Source organism: Camelus bactrianus, chromosome X, assembly GCF_048773025.1.
Source record: "Camelus bactrianus isolate YW-2024 breed Bactrian camel chromosome X, ASM4877302v1, whole genome shotgun sequence".
Classification (NCBI taxonomy): Eukaryota; Metazoa; Chordata; class Mammalia; order Artiodactyla; family Camelidae; genus Camelus; species Camelus bactrianus.
In genome coordinates, this window is record NC_133575.1 from 95,734,811 (window position 1) to 95,749,591 (window position 14,781).

A 14,781-nucleotide genomic window follows, 5' to 3' on the forward strand; every position below is an offset into this window, starting at 1 on the left:
AAACACTTCTAAAATCTCACATAAAGTGTAACTACTTTGAAAACAAAGCTTCATATTTTAAATTCCAGAACTAAAAGCACAGATCATATTTTTGGCTTTGCAAAACATGGACAGTGGTATTTGAGAGGCACAAAAAACAAAAATCTCTGGATAACATCTCTGCATGAAAGGCAAAAAGAAGAACAGAGAACACTAAAGGGCAAGAAGACCTACGTTTGCATATTGGCTTGTCAGCTAATATCTCTGTCACCCTCTTCAACTTAACCTCTCAGAGTTTCTTCACTTGTAAAATGCGGATACCACCACTACCTACAAGGCAATACAGGTACTTAAAAAAAAAGTAATTAATTATCCAGAGAAGATGGGAATGAGTGGTGAAGAGAAAACCAGATGTTTTTAAACACATCTTGGTGCTAAAAAAAAAAAAAAAAAAAGTGTGGCTTATCACCAAGCTTAAAATGAAAACAGTTTAAAAATTAACCATGAATCCTATTTTGCATCTTAACCCAAATACCTGATCATTATATTCAGGTGAAAAATTGTAGTTGTTATCTTGAAAAATTGATCTAGTTTCTTCAACATTATCAGACCTCATTTTACATTTCTAGCTTTAAATGAAAAGGAGGTGAGAGAATACTCACCTTGACTGAAAGTCTTCATTATCTGTGCTTGTCCGAGGACTTATGAGTAGATGACAAATTAAGGGAAAACAACTTTGGGGGGGAAAAAAAGAACTGTGTCTCATCTTTTAGTACAACCCCTCAGCTTGTAGGTTTAATTGCCTCTGAGCAGCCTGGTAGCCTCAAACTCTACCAGCTCTGCTCATCTGCCACATCATCCTGCCCTCCTATTCCCCATGCCCCCAGCCCAAGGGATTCTCTGTTTCCTTTCTTCCTCTTGGTGATTAATACAACCAGAGGGACTCTAAATCCCTTGCTGGCATAAAACACAGTCACCAAAGAAGTTTTTTTGTTTGTTTTTTGTTTTATTTTTTAAAAATCAAGTCTCCTATTTCCACATTATATACATCTGAGAGGGTTAACTGTAGAGACCATTTAAAAGGTAACTATATACCATTTAAAAGGTAACTATATACTAGAAGGGTACAATTATAAATAAGACCAGTATCAAAGCTTTTCATTACACTAATTAAAAACATTAATAAGATGAAAAGGATATTGTTTCTTCTCTTCCTTTCCTCCTGAACTGTCCCGTTTCTCTTTCTTTTCTATCTTTTCTTTATCATGCCTGGACTCCTATAACGAATGGTGGAATTAGTTGGGGAAGGGAAAACCAAATGTAACAGCTCAAAATCCCTTTTATCACCTATCAGTCATCATTTTTCTTCAAAAACTTATGTAACATGACACCAAAAACACAAGCAGCAAAAGAAAAAACTAGCCTTCATCAAAAGTAAAAACTTTCATGCATCAAAAAACACTATCAACAAAGTGAAAAGACAACCTACAGGATGGGAGAAAGTATTTGCACATCATATATCTCATAAGAGTCTAGTATCAAGATGATATAAAGAATTCTTACAACTGAGCAACAAAAAGACAAACAATCCAATTTTAAAAATGCCCAAAGCATCTGAATAGATTTCTCCAAAGAAGATATACAAATGGCCAACAAGCACATGAAAAGATGCTCAATATCATTAGTCATTAAGAAAATGCAAAATCAAAACAACAATGATATACCACTTCACACCCAGTAGGATGGCTATAATAAAAAATAAAAATAAAAACAAAAACAGAAAATAACAAGTGTTGGCAAGGATGTAGGGAAACTGGCACCCTCATACATGCTGGTAGAAATGTAAACTGTGCAGCCAGTGTGGAAAACAGTTTGGTGGTTCCTCAAAAAGTTAAAGATAGCATCACCATATGACCCAGGTATTCCACTCCTGGGTTTATATATACACAAGAGAACTGAAAACAGGTATTCAAACAAATACTTCATAGCAGTACAATTCACAATAGCGAAAAGGGAAAACAATACAAAAGTCCATCAACTGACGAATGGATAAACAAATGTGGTGTATGTATGTATGTGTATATATATATATATATATACATACACACACACACATACACACACACATACACACACACACACACACACACACACACACACACACACACACAGTGGAATATTATTTAGCCATGAAAAGAAATGAAGTACTGATACAGGTTACACTATGGAAGAATCTCAAAAACATTATGCTAAGTGAAAGAATTCAGACACAAAAGGCCCCATTATTATACAGTTCCTTTTATATGAAATAATTAAAAATTTTGTTAAGTCCACAGAGACAGAAAGCAGACTAGTAGCTGGCAGGGGTTAGAAGGGAGGGGGAAATCGGAAATGACTGCTTAATAAGTACATGGTATCTCTTTGGGGTGATGAAAATGTTTCAGAACTCAACAGAGATGATGACTGCAAAACAATGTAAATATACTAACTGCCACTGAATGGTATAATTTAAAATGGTTAATTTTATGTTATGTGACTTTTACCTCAGTTAAAAAAATACTTCTCTAAAAGGAGTGGGCTCCCTTTTAAAGCATATAGAAATTTTAAAACTATCACCTTATAATTTTCCAGAACTGTTTTTAAGAACTATGAATATGTGGCAAATATTTTGAATATATATCAGTTATTCTTCGTAAACACTTTAATAATGACTTGCTTACTTTATGGCGGATGCACAAGATGTACTGAGTATCACCTATTAGTATCTAAGAGAATGCACACTATATTTAATTTGAAAATCATGTAAGTTGCAAACATATAAGTTTATTAGGAGAAAATGTTATAAAAATATGTTCAAAAATCACAATTAATAAAGACTTTCTTGTGACCATATTTTAATCACATGAATGAAGAGAAATTAAAAGAATTGTTGGTGGAAAAAAAAAAACACAAAAAGAAAGGCTGAAACTCAATGAAAAGAAGTAGGTGGGAGTGGAATGGAGAGGAAAGGAATTTCAGAGGTAAACTAATTCTACCCTCCCAGTCATTTGGAATTGAACTGGCTCAAATTCCCCAGATAATCTCCCCTCCCTCAATGATTCCTCTTCTCCCCCCTCAAAGAATTAAGAAAAGACTATTTGCTATTAAAAAAAAAACTCAGTATTTGCTAAATTTTCTAATGGGTGATTTTCCAAGAAAAGGTACACTGTTATTTTTGTTTTCCTAATTTACCTTTTTGCCACCGGAAGAGATTTTATCCATTTTTTCAGATTTAAATGAGTCGCTGCCTTTTTCTTTGCCTGAAGATTTTGACTTATTTTTTTCCTTGTCTTTCTCATTTGCATAAGGAGACTCACACGGACTTTCACTTTTGTGTTTTGAAATCCCCACTAAAATTATAAAAGAGAATCATGAAAGCTTTTTCCAATTCAGTTTGATGATTGCTTGAAAAGTATTAATAAGTCTACCTACTTGTTCCATTTTCCTCTTTCCGCCTCTTGGTTAAGTCTGGTGGCACTTCCCGGTCATTGTTTGAGTGATCCTAGAACCAAGAATTGTGAACTACATTGATCAAGAGTTTTTGTTTTTGTTTTAAAGTATTATACAAGAAGAGCCTAGCTAACTAGCATTGGAGAACATCTGCAGCGATTTCACATACTTGGTAAAATGACTTGAAAGACAAGCAGAGCTGGTAGAGATTATTATGTTGAAGAGCTTTATTACTGTAGAAGATTCAAAGACACTCTAGGGTGAAAATACCAGTTAAAACACTTAATAACAGACTGCCATGCAACAAACTAGTGCTTTTAAAAAGGCAACAAACATGCTACTGTACATGATAATGAGCTTTCCAAACTAGTTTTTAAAAAATTACAAACCCTTTTCCGCTCTTTCCTGTCCTTTTCATCTTTTTTCTCTCTTTCTCTGGATCTTTCCCTCGACTTGTCCAAATCTTTCTTGTCCATTTCTCTCTCCTTACTCTTGGACAGTGGTGGAGGAGTATGATTAATGTAGAGCTGTTAAATTAAGGCAATATTACTAAAGATTATTAGTTTTCCAGTATTGGCATCATTTGTCATTTAATGACAGACAACTGGTAGTAGACCTAAAGTCAAAACTGGTCAGCCGTCCGGATTATGAGAGGTAAAATAAAAAAGCATGGCACAATCATGCAAAGACTTCAATTCTTGGCCTTGTAAAAATTATCATTTAAACTCAACCACTTCATTCCTGCCTCAACTGAGATTTTTATTAGTAAATTCACAAGCTACAGTTCCTTTTATAGCTCTATTGTGAAGACCTATAACCACCATTATTACAGAAGTCCACATGTGAATAACAGTGACTGGACTTTTTCTACTAGTAAAAAAAAAACCCTCTACACAGTCATGCTAATTTAAAATAGTTTTACCATCCACTGATAGGCAATCGATGGCAGTGAGCAAAAGTATAAAACAAAACCACCTAGCCATGACTTTACTAATAAGTCTTTTCTGTCTCAGTGCACACCATGCATAAAGTATCCTAAATTATTTTACAGATGTAAAGGCTGTATATTCTCTGCTTCTGAATGCATCCCAATTTCTAGCAAATAATTATGACTGGTTGTGAAATATGTCTTACTGGCTCTAAATAGCTCAGAAAGCCATATAGTCAGTTGAGGATGATGAAACAACCTAAAGACTGAAAAATGATCAGCCAATATTTTCCTTTGTCTATTCTTTCTCCAATGAAAGGCCATAGGCAATAAAACAGCCAAAGATCAAGGATGTGCTAACTCTCAATAATTAAGAGGTAACCTTACTTATGTGCAAGCTGTACATGTTGAAATCCATTATAAAAGAAAATATTAAGGAAATAATCAGATGCCTAACCTTAGGGCATCTGTAACTGTACTACAAGCTTATGAGCTTGTGTTTAAGACATTAAAAGTATGAGGCAGCAGAATACTGAATACAACTCATTATGTAACTACACAAGTCTAGATATACCTTGGGAATGAAAAGAATAGTGAGTCAAAAGTCAAATATTTTTACACAAGGAAATCCTTTGGTATTCAAAGGAATACATTAAAAAAAAACAACCATCAGTTTGAGAATTAAATTAACACTTATTTTTTAACACCGCCAAATATTTTCAATTCAGTTGGCTCAGAAATACTGCCATAGCAATGCAGAAGTAGATTCTTTAAATTTCAATGTTTAAAAGTTGATGATCAACTGAAATAGACAAAATGTTTATTAATAACAAAGAGCAAGAGAATGAGAAACAATCATAAAAGTGCCTGTCCAAAAGGTACTCTTGCTGGGTATAATACCCTAAATGACACTTTATTTTCTAATTGTGAGATTTATTTACATCTTAAGTCAATATTACTTATGAAACTGGTAAGACAAAGGAAATAATATGTTATTGCAATACTCGAGATTTATCTTAGGGAAGTATTGCTTAATTCTCCAGTAAAATTTTTTTGAAGTTTATGATCACAAATAAGCACACGTACACACACATACACACAAACACCTCTCCATAAGAGTGAAGTTTTTAACTGTATGTAACTTGAATTCTGTATTGCAAGGGATTGAGAAATCTAGAGATTCTTGTTTAGAAATGTACCCAATTCTATTCCTTCTTTCTACCCTTCTAAGAATAGTTCTGATCATAGTACTCTTTTCCACAAAGACATACAGTCTCTCATTGCCTACAGAGTAAAGTGCATATTCCTTAGCTTGGGTATTCCAAGCTCTTCACAATCTTTGCACAATTATATCCTACTATGAAGTAACCCAATGTGCTCTAAGCTATGCCTACCACTTCTCCCTAATACCCTATATTTCCCAGCAGTTCTCTTCTCCAGAACACTTGCTCACTTTCATCTTAATCTCTTAAAAACTCTTACTTAGCCTTCAAAGACCGCTCAAAAGCCACCAGTACTTCAACAGTGCCTCAACTATGCAACTCACTTTCTGGTGAACTCTTGCATTATTTTATACTAACCTTGTTTTTTGTGACAAGTATTCCCAATTAACTTCATGTCATTTATTTTTGTCCATAACATAGTTTCTAGGTTGGTAGGGGAGCTAATGCGTCTATTCTACTTTTATACACTTCCTAGTGCCTTGTACACACAGTGAATACTCAACACATGTTTGACAAATAAAATTAATGATTTGTTAAACTGATCTGCATGTAGTGTTGTTAAATTTTGTTTTTTTTTTTTTAATTTGCTTTTATTCTTGACATTGGGATCACTAGATCCAAAAAACAATTTGACTGATTTTCAAAATCTGTTTAAGAGACCACTGCTATATTGACTTTATTAAGGCTGTAATATATAAAGATGGTGTCACATGTAGGCTTGGATTTGGTTGTAAATCTTTGTTTTAAGATGATGAACAGAATTAAAAGCTGAATTTTATTTTGAGGTGGTTGTTGCTGCCCTCCTAAATTACAAAGAAGCTTGGCTTAAAGGAACATGCATTTCACACTTTATCAAATGTAGCTGCTTAGGACTGCTCGGTGTAAACACAACTGACCAAAACTAGAAATATGCCAACTGGAAACAGAAAGTGAACTGACAGAAAAGATTTGAATACTAAGCTAGATTTTTCTCCCTTCAATGGATTCCACTTGAAAAGCAAAGTCCATGTATTACTTTTAACCATGGATTACAAAGCAAAAACAGTAACTAATTTTTAAAAAAAAAGAGGATTCCCAAAATGTTAAACTAAAGCAGGGAAACAATTTTATATGTATGGAGTGACAAAATAGCCTGAAAAAACAGACATGTCTTTCAAATCCTCTAAAAAGTTTGCATATAGATCGTTAATTTTAGAGATCACTCAAAATCCAATAAAATTTTTTTCTAAGACATTCATATGCTATTAAACTTTAGTAGGCACACAAAAAATCAATATCAACTACTATGCAGACCAGTAAACTGTGGATACTTTATCAAGTCCAAAGGCCTAAGAATTAATTTCAAATATTTACTGAATACCTAGTCATGTTAACAGGTACCATATTAAGCACTAAGGATGTGGTATGAGTCACAAATTTTAGAAGTGTATTCATATGCCATTTTCAAACTTTTCTGGTTGAATATGGAATAAATCTATTGTATTTTAAATGACTTACAAAATTACCATATTTTTAAAAAGGGGGGTGGGGTGGGGAGATTGACCTTGAATCACTATAATTTAAAAAACAAGACAAACACACAAAGAGTTAAGAACCCTTTCAACTACCATTGAAATGGGTGCTAAGAATCAAGGAACCATAAATTTTTTTGCCATTTTTTTTTTATTGTGGTAAGAACACCTGAGAAACTTTAATTTTTAGTCCAAGTTTTGATACTAACAAGTTACATGCTACTGGGAAAAGATCAAGAAATTTTTGTCTCTTATTTGTCAAAGACACTGCCACCTGCCCTATCTACCTCACAGCACTGTTATGAGTATGAAATGAGATAACATATGTTTATCTCATAAGTTTCATTTTCAAAAGGCTTTCACAAATGTAAGGAACCATAATTTTCATCATTGACCATAAAATCCAGTTAACTATAACAGCAGGTTTCAAACTGCTTCAAAATATGTTTCAGGAAATAAATGTTCACAAGATAACACTGTTAACCCATGAATTTAAAAAATAGCCCACACAAGCCACTGATGGTTAGGACTGACATACATAATCCCAAACTAGTTATGAAAACCTACTATATTGGAGTACATATTTAATTTAGCCAATAAAAATTTTACTTTAAAAGAAAGCATTCACAGTACAGCTGATTCTCTTTTGATTAATACATTGTATCCTAAAAACAATGCTACAATTTAAGACACAGGCACATTGGCTAATCTAAACTGTTAAAAAAAATAGCGTTTACTTCCCCAATACCCGAAGACATTTTCATTATAAAGCTATAGTTCTAAAAGCAGTTAGTACTGTCAAATGGCTTTGTTTCAAAATTTCATTTTGTATTGGCCCACCAGCAAGGAATCATATTTAGCAGATATAAGAGGAAGCAAAGTAGAGAATCAAAGTGAAGTAGGGTACAAATTTTATAATAATAAAGACAAAATAACATGAACATTGGACAATTCAACTATAATAATGAAATGAACTCTGTAATAAGATACACAAACTGCACATTTTTAGTAGCAGAATACTCAAAGTAGACTAGTAGGCAAGAATTCATACTGACATGTAAATACAACCATCAAGTTAAGTATTCCACTCAAGGAGAATGATTAGTTTACATTAACCATATTTATTGATATTGTGCCACAACTACCAAAAAGGCAGCTTAAGCAGAAACGATATAAAGACTTTTATGGATTGAGATGGGCTCAGTTTTTAAAACAGTTATGTGAATGCATCAGATTTATGTTTTGGTCTTTTGGGTTACCTTAAAAAGTTAGAAAATAGCCTGACAGATTTGTTTGGAGAAATTAAGTAAGCCTACTCTCCAAAACAAACCAACAACTCCTTCCCCAAACTTTAAACTTATTTCCAGATTTTGAAACATAAAAGGATAATGCATAACAGCAAGGAGAGATTATAGAAATTTTGCCACATTACACACATTTTGTAACAATTTCATTTAAAGGGACCATTGTCATCCATTGTTTCAGTTTGTGGTAAGTATCTTTAAAGGTTATTCCCCTAGCTTACTGAATTTACTAGAGTGAGGGTTATCTACTAAATAACTGAAGTAAAGAATTTTTCTTTGTTTCACTTAGGCATGATGATTTTAAAAGACTCAAACCTTTGCTGAAGACTCCTTGAGTTCGATGAGACTGTCCTGTAGAAAATGAATGGAGATGACAGGTGAGCTGGCATAGTTCTCAGAACCCAGAGGAACTTTGGGAAGTATGGCTGTAACCTGGAAATAAACCAGCTACTTCTTGTGAGGATAAATTTCATGATGTCATTATCATATGAATATCAACAATTTAAAAAAAAAAGAAAAGCAAAACTATGTGATGGAATTGTAATGTTAAAAAAAAAACCTAAATTATATATACTCAATGGAACAAATAAAAATCTTTACCTGCTTAGAATTTAAAAATAAATGTCAATGCCACATTTTTCATAACAGTGTACTTAAGCTATAGGTAATGTTAAGCTCTAGGTAATGTAAAGAGGCTTAAGAAAGCAAAACTTTTTCTCCACAAAAAGTTTAAAATAGTGGAGATCACTGTGGAAGAACAACATCGTCTTAGTATTTTCATAGTTTTTCTTTAATAGGGAGGTTTTAAATTTTACTTTACTTGTGACTACCATAAGTATACACATATTTTATCCTAGCCAGAAAACTCAGTGGCATTACACTAACAAGAGAACAAAATGTATTCTATAAAAGAGCAATCACTTTTTTTTGTAGTGTCTCTAATGGTGAATCTCATACCTCCCAGAAAAAAAGCACTTGAAAAAAGAAAAAAAACAAAATCAATTACGGTATTCCACCACAGTGCTCTTGATGAAGAATTAGTTAACTTACAGTTTTAAAAGTTCAACGTACTGCAAATTCAAAGATTCCATGAAATTAGATGACTTTAGAATTAAAATTAAATATGGAGCAAGGAATGGCTACCCTGAGTCTTCAAGAAGGCTACACCCACGATTTTGTGCTGCAGTTGAATGCCTGGGGTTTCTCTTTGCTGGGTGGTAGGATTGGATGCCACATCTGCTTTTATCGTAACGCAAGGTTCGACTTGTTGGGAACCCAATGGGTATAAACAAACCTCCAAGGGAAGATACAACAGAAGCTGCATGCTCACTTAATATACACAACTACAGGAGAACTGATCACCAAGGAGGATGGAACTCCTTTCAAGACTCCTTCTTAGAAGGCACATATCGGTATGATGCACATCAAGAAGCTTGATGAATTCAGAGGTATCTTGTTTATCCTGTATCATCCAGGAAGTCTTCAGTGCTATATATTCTTCAATATTTATGCTGAAAAATAGGCTTCATTCTGCTGAAAAGATTCATTTGCTTGTAGCTACCATTGCACTCCAAAAAAGACTGCGTAAAGCAGTGAGGCACTTCTGGGTAAAATTTCTCTTGCACTTTCAAACACTAGAAAATTAGTGCTAGGTCCTTGAAGTTTTAATATTTTTATAATAAAAATATTCAATAGGAAAAAATATCAGTCCACCAATATGTAAAAAATTCATTTTCTAATGCAATATAAAACCTCCAGTGGCTCCAGTGAATACTTGGCACAAGACTTGAAGGAAGTCAGGACACGTATTCCAAACAGGTGAGCCTAACATGGACGCTGCCTTCCTCAGGCTATACTAACCTTTACTGTTGAGGAATGTGATGGAGAAGGGTGAGTATCAATTTTGCGACGTTTTTGTTCTGTTGGGACAAAAAGAAATAATCACAATAAGGTTTATTTCCAGTTTTTTCAAACACTTTTTAAAAAATCATCAACTTCTAAGGTGATCAAGTATTAGTTCCCCCTAGTAAAGTGCCTAGATAATTTGCTAGAACAAGACAAGAACCAACTACACATTACAACAACCAAAGGTAAAGAAATATAAAAAAAGACAAACTTGCCCCTTTCAGGCTCAGCAATATCTGACCGGGGAACAGGTGACTTCAAGGACCCAGAAACTGGTGTTTTCTCTCCTCCTTTAACATTTTCCTTTGATTTCATTTCCTTTGCTATATCTCTTTCTCTGGATGGCTCCTTCTCTCTTTCCTTTTCTTGAGTCGACTTTGATTCTGCATTGGGCACAGTGGTCTTGAATTTCTCATCTTTAGCTTTTTCTTCCTTCTTGAATTTTTCTTTCTCTTTGTCAGATTTAGGTGTTCTTTCCTTCGTCTCTCTTGCTTTTTCATCTTTATTTGGCCGTTCTTCCTTCGGTTTTTCTTTACCATCTTTACCAAGTACTCTGGCCTCTGGAGTAGTAGCTGGAGTCTTTTCTTTTTTCTCTTTTTCTTTCTCTTTCCCTTTTTCTTTGTCATTCTCTTTAACAGCTTTGCTGCTAAAGAATAAAAACATGAGATTTTAAGACAAATGGTCAAAAAATATATTCAATGTTATAAATCATACAGGGTTTCTTACTGAATTCAAAAATTCTAGAACTAAGAGTAGCCCTTTGAAAACTACTTTAAGACAAGTAAAAAGGAAGTACTTCTTTATCCAGTAAATAATAACCAAATTCATGAACAGCAGATTAAAAAGAATGATTAAAGGGATGTTAGGCCCGTTTACTGTACGTGGCCATAACCATACAGGATTACAAAGTAACAACCAAAATCATCTCATAAGCCAATCAGGGGTGCTATGACTGTCAGGAACTGGATTACTTAGCTGAATAGACCACTGGTCTAAATCAGTGTAGGCTACTCTTAAGTTAATTATCCTTACCCAGACTGTCCACAGCAAACATTCAATCCTAAAAAAAAATTTTTAGCTTCACCCTTTACCTTCCCCTGCATATTCCGGCAAGGGAAACAAAAAGTCAGTCCCAGCATTATACAAAGCATGTAAAACATGAGGATGGTAAGCGCATCAAAATAGCAGTACATACAAAATTCCTAAGTCCAACATAAATGACTTTCATAGTGCTCAACTATCACCCTGTTTCATTCATGTCAAATGAGGCTGCTTAATTGTGTAAGAATACAGGATTCTGGTATATAGCACGGTGCTCCTACCTGTTAGAGCCACTATTTCCATTGCTTGAATTCCCTTTCGGTGTGGCGCTAGAAGCTTTATTAACAGCTTTCACACCACACTGAGATCTCTCCCTTGATTTATCTGAAATAAAGGTAAGGTTTTATTTGGCAAGCCCCTAGATGTAAATAAACAACAATTTCACAGCAAAATGATTAGAGATTAGTTAGAAACAAAGGGCTGATTACTTCTTGACAGTTACATACTCTTACTTATGGAATAAAAAAGTAATACTAAGCCAGCATTTTACTTGTCATGTGATACAAAACATTTCAGTTTGTTGAAACAAAATTTATTATTTATAAATTTCTACAAATAAGCATACCAGTCTCCTCAGTACTGCTTTCATCCGATTTAGATGCACTTCCTATCGATGATGATGAAGGCCCACCGCCAGGCCCATTTTGTACACTGGCAACTGCATTCCTCGGAGGAGGGTCTTTGTGATGAAACTCATTTTCAGGAATCATGTATGACTTCCTACTTTTCAACTGCCCAGAGTAGCTGAAAGTCGCACAAAGTGTTTAAATATACAAATACAAATCAAAAAGCACAAACATGGGGTTTAAAAGAATAAAATTAGCAAGTTATTCACACTGCTACATGGTTCCAGAGAATAAAAAATATTAATTTTCAGTAACTTCCTGAAGGTCTTTATAGAGAACTATAGATGCTTTCTTAAAAATAAAAACTTCAATGTTAACTAACCCTTCAACTAAGATGCCTTTTTTTCACTGTTGAAGATCTGATAACTCAACTGATAATAAAATTATATTTTCTCCAAACCAAGACATATGACTTTTGAAACTATCATCCAGTATAGACCGGAAGCTGATAATCAGAAGTGACAACTCTCACCAGCCTGTGGGAACATGATCGCATAATCTCCCATAATCTCCTGAAGTAAGGCAGAAGATAAACTTCAACACTGTAAAACATTTTAAAGTCTTCAGAATCCTTCGGTAATCTAATCTCATAAATCACATTAAAGTATAATTGTGTTACCCCATAGCCAATGCATATAGATCTGGCCTCTTCTCTTTCTCCTCTTGGCAGATTTTATGCACTCTTCTTTCCAAAGCCTGACCCAGATTCAAAACTTTTGGGTACCAAGGAAGTATTTTTGTTAATACAATCAAGATATTCCTGATGTGAGTATATTCGCCTGTTTCAAGGCAATGTACCGATGCCTACAACAAACATTTTAAGATTTGTTATGAAAGTGTAAGTATGAAGAGAAAAAAACACCTTTGAGAAATATAACTTTTTTCTTACCTTGGTTAGTTTGTAATGCCATTTATGTACAACATGTCGAAAATTTTCATAGTCTAACTGATCAGCTTTATTTCCACCATCAAATCCAGTTGCCCGTAATATAGTAAGGAATCCTGGATAATTTCCACATTCCTAAGGGAGGGGAGGGAAGGCTGTCACTTTTAAAGAAAAATTCCATCCTCCAAAACACCAGAAGCTGAAACTTAAGTAGACTAGATTAATGATGCCATCTGAAAACATGTTATGTATCTGAATGATAGGTAGTTTTCTCAGAAAGATTCAGCTTATTCAAGGATATTAATTTGGAATGTTAGTTTGAGATAGATAAAAAATACAGCACTTTTTAAAAATGAATAAATTGTGCTTAAATTTTAAACATTATTTTACAACTGAATCTTAAACTCAGCTTCTCTTTTAAAACTGAACCACCCAGAGCTTACTGGAAGTGGTCATTATATACATGGGCAAAATATAAAAGTATTTACTAGTCATACCTTTTCATATGTGGCTCTATCACTGTGCCACCTGGTCACAGTCTCTAACATGCAGCAAAGGAATCTCCCGTATCGACTAGCTTCATTTTCAGTACAGCTTGCAACTGTGTAAATTATATCAGAGAAAACCTACAGAAAAAAATGTTTGAAAAATAAAAATAAATCAAGGTCAAAATTAATTCAACATTAAAAGATCATGTTATAGCAAATCATAATCAACTAAACAAGTAACTTTAGTCAAAATGCATCTTCCCCTTTTATATTCACAATTCCAGAGACCTTCAAAGATTTTGGCTTTTGTGAGGAAACAGCACATTCATAAAGCAACAATAACAACAGTAAACACTTTTATAAAGAAAGCTGCTTTATAATGACAGAAGAAAAAACTAACATTATTATTACATCATAACTTCTTTAACAAAGATTCAGCCATAGGTATTACTGGGGTTAAGGGGAAAGTAAGCAGAGGCGAGGCTGATAGAAACCAGAAATAGGCAGCTGACAGGCTGTAACACATATTATATTTTTAAACAACAAAATGCGGTAAATTCATTATTAAGAAAAAGGCCAGATGCAAAAACCTGTGAATGACCACACTAAAAAGCATCCCTGCTTTTATACATGTGTGAAAGTGTAAGCTTTTTGTTGTTTTTTGAGGGGGGTGAAGGTTAAGAATGGAGAGGAGAGTTCTATCTATTACACAAACATATAAACCCAAACATTGAGTTAACGGATTAACTAGGGGTGTTTATTATGTATCAGGCACTATTCAAAGTGCTTTTGTGTGTAGTGACTCATTTAATCCTCAAAACAATCTTATGAAGCAGATACTATCATCCCATTTTACAGATAGAAAACTGAGGCACAGAGAGGTTAAAAAAAAAACTTGCCAAAGATCATATAGCTAGAAAGTAGCAGAGCTAGGATTCAAGTTCAGGCACTTGGCTCTTGAGTTCATGCTTTTAACCACACACACAATAATACCTCTACAGATTATAATGTTTAGCTATCTTTGTGTGAGACTTTTTTAAAGGTTGCAATAAAAAGAACTTACTCGATCATAGCAAAGAAGTGTGGAAAAATTTGGAGTTTTCTGTTGATGTACCAATTCAACAAAACGAGCACAGTAAACAGCATCAATTGCTGAAAAAATACATCGAGGAAATATACACAGCTGTAGAAATTTTGTGATGGTCTCATTTTTGGTAGATTCTAAAAATAAGGGAAGAATATATTAAGTGGTAAACTTCTTCCTCAAGTGCCTCAAGGCCACTAAACATGACAACATAAACTTTAGTGTAGAGAATGCTATAAAACCACAAACTATTTATA

General features: G+C 33.9%; 1 protein-coding gene across 11 annotated transcripts in view; it reads right to left on the bottom strand.

The window, feature by feature from the left end:
• The window catches only part of THOC2 (THO complex subunit 2), a 100,061-nt gene that overhangs the window by 7,539 nt on the left and 77,741 nt on the right, over window positions 1-14,781 (bottom strand). For 3 of the 11 annotated variants that reach the window (XM_074359529.1, XM_074359524.1, XM_074359521.1), the window contains 14 exons: window positions 14,504-14,661; window positions 13,450-13,578; window positions 12,956-13,087; window positions 12,686-12,870; window positions 12,006-12,184; window positions 11,662-11,764; window positions 10,555-10,985; window positions 10,295-10,353; window positions 8,750-8,866; window positions 3,858-3,995; window positions 3,451-3,520; window positions 3,211-3,368; window positions 1,180-1,256; window positions 642-687 (listed from right to left, as the gene is read on the bottom strand). In XM_074359529.1, the coding sequence (XP_074215630.1) occupies window positions 660-687; window positions 1,180-1,256; window positions 3,211-3,368; window positions 3,451-3,520; window positions 3,858-3,995; window positions 8,750-8,866; window positions 10,295-10,353; window positions 10,555-10,985; window positions 11,662-11,764; window positions 12,006-12,184; window positions 12,686-12,870; window positions 12,956-13,087; window positions 13,450-13,578; window positions 14,504-14,661 (1,964 nt within the window). In that variant the 3' untranslated portion in view covers window positions 642-659. Of the gene's footprint in view, window positions 1-641; window positions 688-723; window positions 1,257-3,210; window positions 3,369-3,450; window positions 3,521-3,857; window positions 3,996-8,749; window positions 8,867-9,577; window positions 10,354-10,554; window positions 10,986-11,661; window positions 11,765-12,005; window positions 12,185-12,685; window positions 12,871-12,955; window positions 13,088-13,449; window positions 13,579-14,503; window positions 14,662-14,781 lie in introns of those variants that run through there. The other 8 variants (XM_074359526.1, XM_010963929.3, XM_074359522.1 and 5 more) reach the window with 7 other exon arrangements.